Source organism: Aythya fuligula, chromosome 3 (assembly GCF_009819795.1).
Source record: "Aythya fuligula isolate bAytFul2 chromosome 3, bAytFul2.pri, whole genome shotgun sequence".
NCBI classification, from domain to species: domain Eukaryota; kingdom Metazoa; phylum Chordata; class Aves; order Anseriformes; family Anatidae; genus Aythya; species Aythya fuligula.
Window position 1 is genome coordinate 17,939,185 of NC_045561.1, and position 16,447 is coordinate 17,955,631.

Here is a 16,447-nt window from a genome sequence, read left to right on the forward strand (position 1 = left end):
TTTAAGAGTGTAAGTATTTGCCTTTGGCAAAACTATCCAGGTCCAACCCTGCAGCCTCTGCCCTGGCTACAAGTAACAAAGGAAATTCCTTTGCAGAATTATTCAGATGAAAGCATCTGCAGAGCAACTCTGTAATAAAGCATTACTTTTAACTTACTGCAAAATGGGGCATGCACACAAACTCACTTCCCTTTGCTCAAAGAATGACACAGTTGTCAGAGAATAATCAATTTTACTCATATTTACAATAAAAACCATTTACACTATCTCTGTGAAAAATAATGCCATTTTAAGACTGGCACAGATGTTTTCCATTATCAAAGGAAGCTAATGTAAACTTTTTTTTTTTTGCCTCAAAGACTTCATGAAGTCATTTAAACGTTTAAAAAAAGTCTCTAAAAAGTCTACTTTACACAACACTAACAAATCAGCACGCATGCAAACCTGTTTAAACCGGACCAGCAGTGCTTGAATTAACCCTTAAAAATAAAACTCACATGAAGAGAGAAGGTGAAGGTGACTTTAGCTACGCAAAAGTTCCTTTGGTTATTACCGCTCAATAAGCCTGAACTCTGCTAGCAATGGCAGGTGGTCAGAAGAGTTATTTTCATTGGGCAGACCGTTAACACTCCAGAGATCTTTCTCTGTTAGAAGTGCCAGCCTACCAAGAAGCTTCAGACCTCCACGAAAAGAATCCACTGCTCCTAATATTAAAAAAAAATAAAAATAGGAACATTCATCAGTGTGGACTAACTATTAAAAATCACATTCATACATATTCAGAAAGAAGAAAACACAACAAAAAATAATCGAAAGTGATTACTGTTCCATGCAAAATCACCAGTAAGGTGTTTTGGAAATTCTTCCAGTTTGTTACTGTACCCTCACAATAGGACTTATGACCAGTAGAGCTAAAGTACTCCGAAAGATACTGCCCCTCCATTTTTCAGAAGGATAACTGGAGGTAGAAAGGGAAAGGGATTGATTTGTCCATTGGAATTTCCCTGAAAAAGCCTCATACAATCCAGTCTTAAACTCCAGCCTAACAGCATGGTTAAACAGTGCTGACATTTGCAAAATGAAGGATCTTTTGAGAGTTACCGTTTCACATTAACATTTTATTTCTGTATCTGCAAGCATACAATTCTCCGGCAGGCAGCAGATGGTTTCATTACTGAGGAAAAAAGCCTTCTGGTATCTCCCTTCCTAACTGCTCTTCATAAGAAATGGATCTTTCTCTGGTGTTTCCTGCTACTTTCTATAATGGCAAAAAAAAACAACAAACCGAAACACCCTCCAGATACCAAAAGCACCACGTTGTTCATGGAAGAGGGGAAGATGACTGACAGCCTTGTCATTATTACACATTCCTATTACAATATGCTTAAAATCTGTTATCAAAGAAACTGAAAGCTATCAGCAGCAAGAATTAATAAGCTTTTGAGTCAAGTAAAGGAATTCCATTCAGAATAAGATCCTGCAGTGATGCGTCAACAAACTCAAGCTTCTTAAGCTGTCTCTTTGAGGAAAAGGACTATTCAGCAGCCCTAGCTACTGCTTTCAGAGCGCAGAGATAATAAATACTGAAGGGTTAAGTGCTTTTCAGGTACAGCACAAACAGCAGCTCCAACTTTGACAAAAAAAAAAGTCGGTGTGAAAATGAACAGCAAATTTAGATCCTCCTGACTGAACCTTTTTAGGTACTGTCTTAGCAGCAGGGGTATTTAAAGGATTATCCAGCAACTGTTGAACTCCTCAGATAGTTCAACATCCTCACTCCTTAGCCAACTGCCAGCTTTCCAGGCCTTTAACAGCCCAGCAGCTGTTTACTACTGCTTTGAAGAAAAGCCTTTTCACTGCGAAGATGCCTCAGCAGCTCCAGAGCACGTCTTCCCAGCTCTCGAGCCAAGTTTATCATTTGGCACAGCACCCGAATGTCCATAAAGCAGCAGTTTGTTACTACAGACAGCTTGGTCCACGTGCAGCAATTAGTTTTGGCTCAGGGCACTCTGCAACCAGCAAAATCGAATCCCGAAGGAGCCAGGTAGGTGCTGAACCCTGCTTTCACAGCAAGTCCAAAATCCTTAGCTAAGCATAACACAAACCACAGCATCAGAACTCTGCCGAAAAACCCCCAACACCTTTAATGGGGGGAAAAAAAGTGATCAGCCAGCCTCGCACCACATCTAAGTCACTTCTGACTTTGGACAACTTTCCACAATGGACGTCCAATGACAGGCATCAGAAAACTGAAAAATCTGAACTGAAAACTAATGAATGAGAACTACACTAGTTTACATTACTCTGAGAACTCAAGTTTACTCATATTCTATGCTCTGACATGGGGTGAAAAATCTATTTGAAAAGCCATGCAGGAAGAAAGAAGTGCTACAGCTCTGCTGGGGCACTGGTGCTGCAACAAAATGCATGGGCATGTGAATTAGGATTCCGTTTTGCAAGGTGCTGCACTGAAACCAACTGAAACCACACAGCACTCATGTCACACAATCCAGACTGAGCTTAGACATTTGTCATCCAGCTTTTCAGAACTTTTATTTCTGCGTTTTAAAGCTTTTGTGTTTGTTACTTTACAATAACACAGTATTTGCTGTGCATGTCAAGACAAATGAGACTGTTGTGTATCGACTCAGTGAATTTTAACAGCCTAGACTCAGGGTGTGAGAGATGAAGGTGGCATTTTCATTTCCAATGCTGAAATGAATGTTAGTTTATAAACATCAGTTGCAACCTACACTGGGAGCAGGAGCAGAACCCGGCTTTCTTTGCTCTGAGTTCTGCAAAGCCATTAATTTATCTGATAGTGCTGCACTGTGCAAGGTTCTTTGACAATGACATAAAACACACAGCTAACTGTAACGTGGAAAGTCTTTTCTTTTTTATAGCATGGAAAGCCTCACATGGAAAATCTGCTCAGGAATATCCATGGTAAGAACACAAAAGCAATTAAGGATGATACTGCTACTACCCATGAAGAAATACACCCGCAGAGGCACCGTGTCTTTCTTGCACCATCTGGTGAGTTTTAGCTGCAACTGCAACGGGAGAGGGACAGCTGGGCATGTGCCAGTGTCTGCTCTCAGAGGAAAGGCACATGAGGTCATTTGCTTGACAGACATTACATCAAACCTACCTTAAAAGTAATTTTCTAAGAAATCGTTCATTAATAAACTTTAATGTACATCATAAATTGCTATTTTGCCACTGAGATCCTGCATGTGTTACTGACACCAGTATTTCCTAGGTGCTACTTACGTTGCTGCTTTTCTGTTTCCTCTGCTCGTGGTCTCCAGGCTGAGATAGCAACTACAGGAATGTTTAGCAAGTTGAAAGAGTTTGCCCTGTGTGGGACTCTACATCCAGCTGTGGTAAGTTTACAAGGCCAGACACATTTCTCAGGTAATTTGTAAAAGGTAGAAGTTTTTTGCTTCAAAACAACACCACAAACCCCTGAGATGTTTGATACAGATCAAATTGTCACTGTGTTTCCCTTACAACAGGATCTGGAAGTTCCCTTTCAGCATTTCTAAAAAAGTAATTAAAAGCTGATTTCTTTACCTGGCTGGGTAGCATCATCATCATTTGCTGCAGAATAGAAGATATAATCCACTGTGACTGCACTTCGGGAGTGACAGGTTGTTACTTCTGGCATCCCAGTTTCAGGGAAGTAGTGAGAATACACTGAAGACAACTTAAAATGGTGCCGCAATTTTGAAGACAACCTAAACAGAGTCAAAGAAAAACATTTAATTTTCCTGCATTTCCTAGAAAGAACAAGCAATGAAGAAACACCAAAAAGTTTCTAGTTCAAACAAAATCATCATCAGGATATGTAGGTTATACAGCCTTTGTGCTTCTCTTAAGCAATCAATCCCACCACCTTCTGCTTTAGGGACCCAGACCTCTGAAGGTAAAATGAAAACAGCTTTTTCAAGTAAATGGCAGACACCTAAAAGCCTATCAAAACTGGATCAACTCCATCCACACTTTAAGATCTCATATGCCCTCATTGTGCTATATCTCCCTGAAACATGGGTAGAAGTGTCTATGAGAATAGCTTATATGAAAAGGGACTAACTGAACTCATCTAACTGGGCATACAGAGAAATAAAGATTTATTTTTTTTTTTCTAAACAAAGCTATCAGGTATTTTTACATTAGGCTATGCCTGATTTTTCTTCTACTTAGGCTCTTATTTTGTGTCTTCCCATCACCTGTCACACTACTCCAGCTCATCCCACCTCATCTCACCTGGTTTTTCAATCCTGAAAAAAGACACAACTGCATCTTCTAGCAAATCACCCTTCCCTCAGCTGTACCTGCCTTGCCCTGCATGGGCTGCATTTTAAACCTGATCTGCAATACATTCTGGTTAAAACCAAGCTTTTTTTAAAAAAAATAAAATCAGCATATCACCTGCCTGGGTGACAGTGAGTACAATACAGAGGGGTAGTAATTTCTGCTCTGGAAATTGCTGGGGAATAAGCTCCTCTTTTCCATTGATTCTGCTACTACAGGTTATCCATTGCAGCTTCCATGCGTTTCTGCTTCCTGCATTTTGATGAACTTTTTCATCCACAGTCAGCAGAAGCACAGCTTTACGGAGTCATCGCAGCCTGCCCTAACTGCCTGAACCAGCCAGCAGCAAACACAGGCTGGGAGTGACAACTGTGATGCCTACAGGAACACAGGTCACTGGAGAACATCCAAATTATCAACAATCCTGCAGCTCACAACCTGGCCAACAGTGTTGCATCCACACGAGGCAAACCACATACAACAGACTTTTCTTCTGTGAGCTTTCCTTACTATTTCTTAGAAACTTCTACAACGCTTAGCAGGTAATTTTATCTGTGCAGGGAGACAAAGAACCTTTACCTGTTTTATGGCTACTGCCTGGAAATTTGTCATGATTGGTATACTTCCTACTTACCCCTTCCATTTTTATTCATGTTCTGCTAGCTATTAAGGGTTTTCCTGTTTATCCCTTCCCAGCTGTCTTTTTTTCTAAGCCAAGACGACCCAAGTCCATTTAATCACTCTTCAGATCAAAGCTAGGGAATAACTTTGATCAGCCTTGTTATTTCATGTTCGTTTTAAGATGAAGCAAAAAACCTGCAGTCAGTCTTCAACACGTGGCATGCTAGGGATTTACACTGTAGCAGAGGGTTTCCCAGATTACCTTCTACTTTTCTCAGAAATGCCATTACTTACCTTTTCTATTACCAGGGGTTTTAAGGTGGCTACCAGCCATGTGTGATACCAAGATCTCATTTCTGATTAGAAGAAATGCCTAACTTGGAGCCTGATATCACACATACACAGTTATAGTAGCTTCCTCCTTCTGTGCCTTATTTTAAATACTTCCACCAGTTCGGTAAATGTAAATATATTCCTCTTTTCAAATAGCAGCCATATATTTCTTCAAAACAGTCTAGTGATGGCTTCTTCCTTCAGTTTTACTGGCAATTATTTTATCTGAATAGGAATCATACTACCAAATCAATAATTACATTAAAGATCCCTCTTCCATACCCTCTCCCCAAAAACAAACAAAAAAAGACACACTACAAGTTTTGGGGACTCCAAAAACTTCAGTTCTCCCACAGGAAGAACTTCTGACCTTTCCAGTTCCCTGTTTTATTAAAATGTGACACTGTATTACAGGATTTAACTAGCACCTGTAAACCAGCATCTCAAGAACAGTAGAGAGAGAAATGTACCAACACAAGCAGCAAGACAATACTCCTCTAAAAACAAACAAACAAAACCATCCATGACTACATGATTTCTGCAACCGGACTGCCGTTTACTGGTTTTCTACGATGTGATTACAGAGCAAGCTGAGATGTCCTGCTTATGCCAAGAAGTGACAAAAATACGAGATGCATTCTTTTAAGAAAGAGATAGAAAATACCCTCTTAACCAGCACTGATACCTCTTCTCTGCATTCTGAAATAATTCTTGCAAGTTCCTGTCAGGACACACAGTGATTATTTTGCCAGATGGGCAGACTGAGTTGGGTGAGCATCTTGTATCCATGTCTGGAATCAGATGCAAGTTTGGCCTCAAACCAAAACCCAAACAGTATCCCCCACCCCACAAACTAAGAACCAGTCCATGGTTTCAATTTCTTCCTCCCCACAAAAACATACTTTTCAGATGTTCTTACAATCTCCTTAGTATCGTTCAACTTTGCTTCTTCCATTTTTTCTCCTGCAAAACAAAAATACATTCAATTTACATTTAAAAAATAGGATATAGGTGAGACCTGTATTGAAAAGCTACAGAATAAGAAGAGCCACCTGTTATATCTCTAAGTACACTTATTTCTTGCAGCAAGCAAGATAAAATTCACAAATCTGGATTAAATTATTCTGTTCCATTATTATAATTCCCTTCAAAGAGTTCATTTCAAATTATTTTGTTTGTCACAGAAAAAAAAAAAAGGTGGATGAGAGATGTGCTAACACTCAGGAACCACTTGCTTTTCCCATTTGTTTAATTATTATGGATCAGCTCCTTAATAGTATTTGTGTCTTCTAAAAGATTCAAACCTGCAAATACTGACATGAACAAATAACTTTACCCTCTAACAAGCTCACCGATGATTTTTTTTTGCAAGCTCAAGGCTCATTTTTCCCCTCTACTAGAAAAGACCTTCTGTTTTTCAGTGCTGCCTGCAGGATATTTTCAAAGGACCACAAAATTCATCAACCCCCAAACTGACCTGCATTTTCTTCTTTTTGTTGCTGTTTTATCTCATATACACAGCTCTGTGAAATACCTAATTTTTTTGGCCAAATTGGAATAGATAAGATTCTTTGTCCCCTTGGAAACTGTTCTTGTCCAGAAACCTAAGAAAGACAACAAGCTTTTTTTCATACAGAAATATGATTAAAAAAAAACATGGAAAAATTCTGTAAACTTTAAATTTTTACACGAAATTCAGCTCTTTAGAATAAATCTTCTGTAATGGTTTGTCAAGTCTCTATAAAAACACTAAACTCTCTTTATGTACACTTCTTTTGTTAACTCTTACCAAACTTTTTGCAGATACCTAGATTTCCAAGACAGTTCTCGTGACACAAAGCTGAGAAACTACCAAGAGCGCTTCTAGCAACATAACAGGACCGAGAATAAACATCTCCCTGGCAGACACTTCATCTTCATGATGCTTGTTCTTCTCAGAGCAAGTAAAATCAAAGAGGGGCTAGAAACAACAGCCCACTAGCAACAAACAAAAGCTCCCGTTTTCCTGTTTTCTCATTGTATGTACTCAAGTTGCTTTCTATTAAATAGCTTTTGGCATATCCAACAGCTATGTACAAGAATTTAAAAAGAAAACCATATAACCTCACACAGTTTATGTTCAGCATCTAATCATAGTTTGAGTTTTATAGTTATTCTAACCACTTTAATTCACACTTCATCTAAAACAGAAGTCATCTTTCCAGAGAGAACACGGTACATATTTGATTAAGTACTTATTTTATCCTATTTAAAGACCAGGACACTTAGAAACAGCGATACCATCATCTTGTGGCTAACTGCCTTTTGAGAACAATTAATTTGCTTGGCAAATTCTTCCAGCATGCTGAAATGAAACAGACAGTATTCTGTAAGGCACAGCTAACAGACCCAGGCTTAACTTCACAGTAACTTTTGCTTTACAGCCTTTGCAAGGGAAACCAAGATTACTAACATTGCAGTATCAATCACAAATCCATCTATCATATTCTAATGTCACTTACAAATTTCTTTTTAATCAGCATTAACCTTTTTATTTTTTTTTAAATGAGAAACAAAAAGCACAGCTTACCTTCCCGATAGCAAGTCCTTCATAATTTAACTTTCCTTCCTTTATAAACCTGTACAGTGGGGAACCAGGAACAGAATTGAAGTCACCGCAGATGATAATCGGACAGAAGGTACCGTCCTTCTGAGGGGCCACGCTAGCAATCTCTGCCAGGAGCATTGCAAGCTGGGTCAGCTTGATGTCCCCTCTCCGTGGGTTATACAACAGATGTGTGTTGGCTATACAGATGGCAGCATTAGTTTTACACTGAAATTTAGGCTGCAAAAGCAACACCAGTCCCACATTGTCCCTGTCCAAGAGTGGAATATCACGGCGAAAAAATTCCACGGGGTTTGACGAGATCAGGCTAAATTTGGAAGTTTTGAAGCAAATAGCACAGCCATCAGGCTTTCTCCCAGTCCTCATTTTATACTCACAGTGATACCCTGCAAGAAATTTTTCAATTAAAAACATAAAATGCCATTGTGTAAGTACAGATAAGTTAAAAAAGTACAGATAAAAAAAATATATATAAAAATTAGAAAGACTTCATGCTACTTTTCTCCCACAGCAGTGAAGATCCAGTCTATTTCTACCAAAGATAAGGGATGTCCACTGTGTTTCTTCAATATCCGTCATGGACTTATGAGGTAAAAGTCTCAGACATTGCCTTGGAGGAAAGCTGATTTTAATGGGAATTATTTGGCATCACTAAATACAAAGCTGGGAACAGAGTTCATAAACAATATTCATCACAATTTCCCTATAGAAACTCCAGCTTTAATGGCTTTTGACAGGAAAGGAATACCAAGAAATCTGGGTCATGATAAAAACAAAGTACATAAAACCTAGTTCCCATTTATACTTTAAATTGATAGGGACCATCCCCATTGTTTCTTGTTTTCAGAAGAAAGTTGCTTTACCAAGGGAAGTGGTTTCCCTAAGATGGGAAAACAGTTCAACATTAACTGCCCAAAGTAAAGTTCAGCTAAAAATGTAAACAAGTTTATATAAAGGTATTTATCTCATATTCTTTAAATGAGAAATTATTTAATGTCATTAACAATTCATATATGAAGAGGTATCCTTAGCATTCATTTTATTCCTTCTCTGTATGCCAAGAATCAACTTCTTAAGAAAGATCTAAACTTTTCTTCAAAAGTTTAAAAATATGATTCAGGCTTCAAAATATGATTCAGGAAGGAAAGTGTACACAAGACTTTGTCCTAACTTCAATTAAAAAAAAACAACCTGCAAAAGGCATTAGACCAAATTTACTGTAATGTATAAGCATCGAAATAGTTCAAAAATACGAAGCATATTCTCTCCTCATGTAGAAAAACAAAACAAGAAACAAACAAAAACACTGAAACAAAATCTAAACCACAAGTCCCATAAAAGTGGATTTGCGTACTGAAGTTTTTTTTCTGAATGTTACAATAATGGTTTAAAAACACTAGCAGTGAAGTCTTCCAATCAAAAGCAATAATCACCGTAAGTCATAAATCACTGTCTAAAATGATTCATAGACTATCAAATGCTTCAACATATTTACACAATTATGCAATTATCCAGTTAGCAGCAAGAGGCAAGCTTGCAACAGGAAAACTGAGACACCTATCAAATGACAGAACTGGAGTTCATGTAAGTCCACCTGAAAATAGTAATTTACCAAGTTATTTATTCTATGCAGAGCTGAAACTCAGATTTTAATGACCCCTTATCTGTGTAAGAAAGAACTAAATATCTTGCCACAATACTTTTTTTTTTTTTTTTTAAACACTTCTCTGCCCAGCCCATGCCATATAAATTCATGAAGTACAGCCCCATAAAGCAGAGTTGACCAAAAGCTCCCTTGCCCACAGGAGCCTGGCCTTGCACTGCTATTCCACATTCCAAGCTGATTTAGGTCAGTGCTGCCATTACGCTGCCTTCTTTACCTGCACTTGGTTCTGGGAGCTAGACTACTAAGAAATAAAGAAAAAATAAATCAGTGCAGGCTCCTCATGGCATCAAACAAGTACCAGCGCCGGGAAGGGAGCGGGGCCCTGGGACTGGGTGCAAATAAGATTTCAGTGAGTTTAAACCACCATAGAATGACATCCCTGTCAGCTTGTCCCTTGCCACCAATTTATATGACAGAGTGACAAGGGCAGTATCAGAAGGAAAAAAGAAAAAGTGGTCATAAAAAAAAGTAATAAGAATTTCATCATACCCAGGGATTCCAAACTTGACTTGATCTCTTTTCTGTAGTGGTCTTCTTGGACTTCTTGTAAACAAAGTACCTAAGGCAAAAGTTTACAGTTAAAAGATGTTGGTCAAGATATTAATTGATCTCTCTGTTGGCAGTCTTTACAGGCTTAAACAACACAAAAAGTATTTCAGATTTTTGCCTCTATAATCCTACAAAAGGATTCACTCTCCTATAGAAAAACCTCCTTAAAATTGTGAAAAGGACTCCAATTCCTCCCCGCCTTTCTCAGACACATTTTCAGATGTAAAATTCAATTTAATCAAAGCAGCGACCTGTTAATACATTCTCAGCAGTTTAGACATAAACTGAATAAAGCTAAATAACAGCAATGGAATAAAGAAGCCAGGGACACACTTTCCTTTAACTACAAAGTGGATGAGAATTTTCCTTTTTATGACAATCTGAACTGAAGATCAGCCCCAAAATAGTCCATTAAGAAAGTTCTGAGCATCTGGAGCCTTCTCCCCACACACTGCAGTTACACACAGATTTACAGCCACCTTGGGACTCTGACAAAGGACTGAGCTCCTGAAGGGCAATGAGTTAGCAGTGCTTACTGAGCATCAGCAAGACTGCTTATCCAGCTGACATCAACTCATTCAAGGTCTCAAAGACAAGAGTACAACCTGAAGCATCAGTCTGATGTTTCTACCCAGCTTTAACAAGAAGCCCTCTTGGTTACAGTTCAAAACAATGACTCAATTACAAGTTGATGTCTTTTGGCAAGGATTTACTCTGCACAGAGGGCATCTCCATCTTCTCTGCAGGCAATACAAGGCATCAACTCCATCCCAGTCTCGCGTTGCGTGGCTCCACAGGCTTTAGCACTCCACTCTTTGCCAGAGGGGCTGGCTTTTGCTCCAAGCCTTCCTCCTGGAGAAGTCTGTCACCGCTGCTAGCACCAGGCAGATGCCCACCAGAGCCCCTCCTGAAGAGGACTTTCATCTTCAGCTTCCTGCCTACACACTCACAGGACTGCATTTTCCAAGTGGCACAACAAAGCAGCTTTTCGGTGGCTGCTCTAACGTGTTTACTTGGATTTGTTCAGCACTGTTTTCTGATGTGAACAGGTTGAACTCTATCACCAAACTTTCACTGGCCTTAACAATGACTGAAGCAAAGTTTGACTTCCTGATTAACAATAAGCACCGAATGTCCTTAAAACAAACAAAAACACCTACAGCCAACCAACCAAGGACATGTAAAGCCCTACAAGATGAGGTATTTTTTCAAGCCCTGCTGTAAGCAGGTGTTCAGAGGTATGGCTCAGTAGCAAAGAGCAGTAAGCGTGTTCACAAGTCAAATGGTGCAGAATACCAGCCAGAAAGAATACTTCTGGATCAGAGTCTCATTGGAAATAGGTACTACTACCAGCTGCACCTTCCTCACAACCTTGAATGTTAATCTCAAGAAAACAGCAGTTTTGTCACTCAGGACCTCATGCAATCAGAAAAGTCAATACAACATTTGAGGCTGCCTGCCTGCCAACCCAAGGATTCCCACCCAACAGCAAGTTCTCTATTACCTGGTCTAACAAATGGCTCTAAAAAAACAAAAGCAACTCTGAGTAACTCATACTGTAGAGTTCGCCTTTGCTGCAAGTTTGGATCACACAGAATACACTGATTGTGTAAGCATAAAGCAGAACTGCTGTTAAGCATGAGATAATTAAAAGCTCAGTAAGATTCACTAGACAGCCCACTTACTAAAAGAAAATACAGCAGACATTTGCTGCCCCATTTCATCAGTTCATACTAACATTCACATGCTCATTTTGTACTCACATCCGCATCCAGCTGTTTGATTTCTTGCAGAATGTTGGGAAATCTGTATGTCCAGATTAACAAGCGTTGCCTGCAGTGTTTGTACAGGTGGGAGTTATCTTCTAACAAATTCTGTGAGAGGATGTTGTAGGACATGACTGTAAAATCAAATTTTGCTTCACTTTCTCTATTGCTTTGGTCAATTTCTTTATTTTCAAAGATCTTCATTGTTTTACTGTGCTGACAGAAATATTCCCAGTGCCTTTTGATGGTTCCTGTTAAGAACACACGCAGCAGAAAACAAGTTATGTAATAACACCATATGACTTACTTCTATTGGAAATCATTCTACTGACAACTATTTGTGAAATTGCTTAAGCAATTCTTAAAGCTCTTTTGATTAGCACTGATTCAGGCCCTCCATTTACGATAAACTTTATATAAGCATCAGTAAGAAACACACCAGAAAGCTATTACAGGCTCTCGATTTCAAATGACTGTGAAATAAGGGAACTGGCACGTTCCAAGGAGATCACTGCTGTCCTGCCACACCATCTTGCTTGTTGGAGGCTGTCAAACCAGTAAGCCAAAGCCAGTCTCTGATGCAGGCTTATGCTATTGCCTCCCCAGTGGCCATGGGGTATGGCAGCCCGGGGCACACCCTTAGCACAGCATACACGCCTCTTGAGCTATCTTGTACCAAAACAGGTACCAAAGTTGATTTTCCTCAGCGAGGTTAAAGAAATTATAAGCCTCAGAATTACCAAAAACTTCTGAAAAGGCTTACTTCGCCTTTCTGCCATACCTAGTTTAGTATTTATTATTTGTACACAAAAGTTTAGAAGAATATCTGTCCACCATTAAGCGTCTAATTGTTTTTCAGCTATGTATTTCTCCCCTTAAGAAGACTGCAATCAAAGATGCCTTTCAGCTATGTTCCAGCTCATCCAAGAGTGTGCCAAGACCCAGTTACCTGTGTTATCAACAAACAGCAAGAGCTGTTAGTATCTGCCCTACTTGGGTAGCAAACTTCAGCCCTGTGCTTACATTATTCAGGACTTTATCCACTATTTGCAAAGTACACCAAGGCTTTAAATACTGTTTTTATAGTGGGAGAGAAGCTACATTGCTCCTCAGTGAGTGCCTTTAATTACTGTCACCTTACAATGTGTGAATGAAAGATAACTAGGATGGGCCACAATGCCCACCACTCTCTCAGATAAAAAGTCCATGCTTGCTAAGGAGGGGATTAAGGTAGAACTCAGCAGTAATGACATGGAGCAGCCTCCCTTCCTTCAGCTCCTGATAATGGATGACTTTTCTAATTCTTCAGGAAGGAATTCTTCATGTTTGTGGATATTTGTGTCCAAAAAGCCCTTTGGGATCCTGATGGCATCTGTTGTCCTTTTCAGGCACAATACAACTTTTACTTTGCTATAGAAGTAATTTAATTAATTTACAATCTTGACTGTGCCCCTCTGTTTCACAGTTGACAGAACTGTTAATACCCTAAACACTCAGTGAAACGTTTGGTGTCACGTGTAGTAAGTTAACACAGACACTTCCAAGTTCCATGAAAGTAGATTACTGAGTTGAGTAGGTGTATGTGTGTTGCATTTGCTCTGCCACCAAGTACAGCACACCTTTCTTTCTGACAGGCTGTTTGACATCACAGAATAAAGCAATTTACTGACAGCATTACAGAACTGTAACATTAAGACAGATGTTTTCTTGGGAGAGGTGCCAAGAAAAATAGTAACTCACAAGTTGCAGGAAACATTGCTTCTAACAAGTTTGTTATAAATAAACAAACAAAACAAGCAAAGAGCTTTTTTTTTTTTTACCTTTCTTGCTGCTATCACTTTTTTTGTTCTGTGCTACAGAAAGACACGATGCTTCCTTCTGATTAGCGAAGTTTGTTTCTTCCTCAGGAGCTGGAGTATCATGCTGACCACTAAGCCTTCTCTTCTTTGTCAGTGGCTCTTCTCCCTCAGATTTCATACTGGGGTTCGGTAGATGGAAACAAGAACTTTGTGCAAAGTTATCAAGTTGCCAATTGAAGTTCTGAAATTGCCTCCAAGGTCCAAAAAACGGAGGGAACCTCCAGTTTGCTGAGAAGTCAACTGGAACAGGAAGAGGAAACGAGGCCCGAGGATAATGTCCAGCCCATCTCATGCAGGTGGAAACTGGGCCGTTCGAAGTGAATACCTGAGAACTGTTCAAGTGGGCAATCCAGTCTCTGCCCAGCCTCTGCATGTGACGGGGCAGCATGGAGTGTCTATCAAACAAAGCATAAGATTTATTACCTAAATGCAACTAGATCTGCATGTAGAGGACTGTAGATACAATCATGACATATGAAAGGTAATCTTTTCCTACAAGTTAACTCATTTTCCTTTGAGTTCTAACTTACCTCCATGGGATAAGAACCTTTTTTTTAAGATACCAATTATACGTTATAACCTTTTATTTAGCATTACACATGTAATTGGTACACATGTAAATCGTTCAGGTAAAAGTTGAAATTTCTGAAGGGGAAGTTTACGAACTGATCTTGTCTCCTTTCCTCCCTTCAGCATAAAAAATGTCATTTAAAATTTTCAAACTCCCCATCTTAATAGCTATCCACAATTTGTTCCCTGCCTTGTTGAATTCAACATCACATCTTTCAAGTGCTCAGCTGAATGATCTTTACAAAAGCTCATTTCCGCGTGTTGTATTATTAAGCTATCTGAAAAGAAGCAGAAAACCATGTCAAGCAAGTTTCTGACTTCCTGAAAGAAAGAATCACAAACTTGGCTCCAGCCACAAAGCCAACAAGACCGGGAAACAGAGGGTACTGATGCTCTCCCCCTTTCAGGCACCAGCTTAGACAGAAGTTTTTACTACGTGAATTATTAATGTTTGCTTTGAAGGTGAGAAAGTTGCAGCTTAATGATTAATGCTACAAAGATAGAAATCCCACCCATTCCGGAAGAAAAGTCTCATTCTCAACAAAACCGTAGGAAGTCAAGTGCCACCAGGCTGTCCCAGCTTCCTCATTGTTCGAGCGACAAGACGTATTTTAAGGTTATGAGCAGAAGACATCGGAGTTTGACATGTCTAAAGTAAAGTCAAAACTTATCTGTCATTCAGCCCAGCAAATAAACTTAAATACAACTCGGCAAAACCAGCTTGTTCTGAAATAGTAGTTTTTACTGCGATGTACTAGAAGCAGCTCCTTTGTCGCACAAGTGCAATACCGCCCCAACGCACCGCAGCATTACGATGCGGTCCCAAAGCAAGCGCTGCCTCTCCTGTGAGGAGAACTCCTGGAACTCTCGCTTCACAGAGAAGGATTCCAAAAAGACTTAATCCACCAGAAGGCTTTGTCAAAACACAGCCTCAGACGAGGGCTTTCGTAGCGACCAGCGGGGAACACCTCCGCTTCCTCCCTCCGGCCGCTGCCCTGCATGCCGCCGGCTGCTAACAGCAAAGAGCCGCCACCTGCGAGGCTTTATTTAGGGCTGTCCACCATCGGGCAGCTTCATCGCCAGCCCCAGAGCGGCTCCTGGGAGGGAAGGAGGGAAGGAGCGAGGCCGGCTCCCCGCGCACCACAGCGCCCAGGCGGCTCCCGGGCCCGGCGAAGCCCCGCAGCGCCCCGCGATCCCGCGACCCCCGCCCGCCGCCCTTTTACCTCCCAGCGGGCCGGGGCCCCGCTGGCGGCTCCGCGCAGCCCCGGTGCCCCCCGAAGGGGTCAACCCAGGACGGCGCCAGCTCCGCCCGGCGCCGCCGTGCTCCCTGCCTGCCCTTACCCGGCACAGCACGGCGGGCGGCGGCCAGGCCGCGCCCCACAGCCCGCTCGCCCCTGGGACTTGTAGTCAGACGGGGGCCATCTTGGCTCCGGGGCGATGAAGCCAGGCCGCCATCTTGGGCCCGGGCTGGGGGGGGGAGGGCGCCATGTTGTGCCCCGAGGGATGGGTCGTAGGCTGCCTCGCTTCTCACTTTCGGGCTTTTATTATTATTATTATTGAAAGCAGATGTAACGCTGACTTTATGCTGCATTTTCCATACGCTGTCTTCTCCGTGGGATGCTGTCTTTACCATGTATTCCCTAGGGCCTGAAGCATCTTGAGGCAGAGCTGCCGGTTGTTCCAAGCTGCCACTCGCTGTTTGCAGAAAAATAAAAGCCACTCACCCAAGACTGTATTTTAGCATTCCTGGGTTAAAATGCTCCACACATAAGCTCTGTGCTGGTAGGGAGTCCCAGTCTGGTGAAAGAAGCAGAAGCCTGCCTGCCCTGGCAGCTCTGCAGATGCACACGCAGCTACCAGCCGCAGAAACCACCAGGTCTGCTTCTGCCAGCCTTGCACAGGGTTAAATGCATCCTGGAGGTCTTCTGAGGACAAAGCACATGCTGGCTCTGCTTACTGCAAGAAAATACAGCACAAATCATACGAAATATGATAGCGCTGCATAAGGCAGATGCTGTGCAGGAACTGTATAATTCAGCAAAATACTGTTTCTCTGCATTCCTTTATTTATTTTTTTCATACAAGTGACTTTAAGCAAGCAATCACTTTAAGATTTTCCCAGGACTGGTAGGGAACACTTAAACTGGAATAATGTGATTAT

General features: G+C 40.9%; 1 protein-coding gene across 2 annotated transcripts; it reads right to left on the bottom strand.

Annotated features, from left to right (window-relative positions):
* Positions 1 to 81: 81 nt before the first annotated feature.
* On the bottom strand, positions 82 to 15,648 carry ANGEL2 (angel homolog 2). 2 transcript variants are annotated; one of them, XM_032184644.1, is made up of 9 exons: positions 15,510 to 15,623; positions 13,678 to 14,111; positions 11,855 to 12,108; positions 10,032 to 10,101; positions 7,841 to 8,262; positions 6,749 to 6,875; positions 6,174 to 6,234; positions 3,577 to 3,740; positions 82 to 704 (listed from the first exon to the last, which is right to left on the bottom strand). In XM_032184644.1, the coding sequence occupies exons 2-9, from the start codon at positions 14,102 to 14,104 to the stop codon at positions 550 to 552; spliced, it is 1,680 nt and encodes a 559-aa protein (XP_032040535.1). In that variant the 5' UTR covers positions 14,105 to 14,111; positions 15,510 to 15,623; the 3' UTR covers positions 82 to 549. The 2 variants fall into 2 exon arrangements, with proteins under 2 accessions (XP_032040535.1, XP_032040534.1); XM_032184643.1 differs by lacking the exon at positions 15,510 to 15,623 and adding an exon at positions 15,628 to 15,648 and having other exon boundaries at positions 84 to 704.
* Between the last annotated feature and the right edge of the window lie 799 nt (positions 15,649 to 16,447).

Coding starts and splice junctions, on each gene's coding strand:
- ANGEL2 (XM_032184644.1), bottom strand. CDS start 14,104: ATGCTGCCCCGTCACATGCAGAGGCTGGGCAGAGACTGGATTGCCCAC. Junction 10,102..11,854: donor TCAAACAGCTGGATGCGGAT/GTGAGTACAAAA, acceptor CTTTTGCCTTAG/GTACTTTGTTTACAAGAAGT. Junction 8,263..10,031: donor GTCAAGTTTGGAATCCCTGG/GTATGATGAAAT, acceptor AATTTCTTGCAG/GGTATCACTGTGAGTATAAA.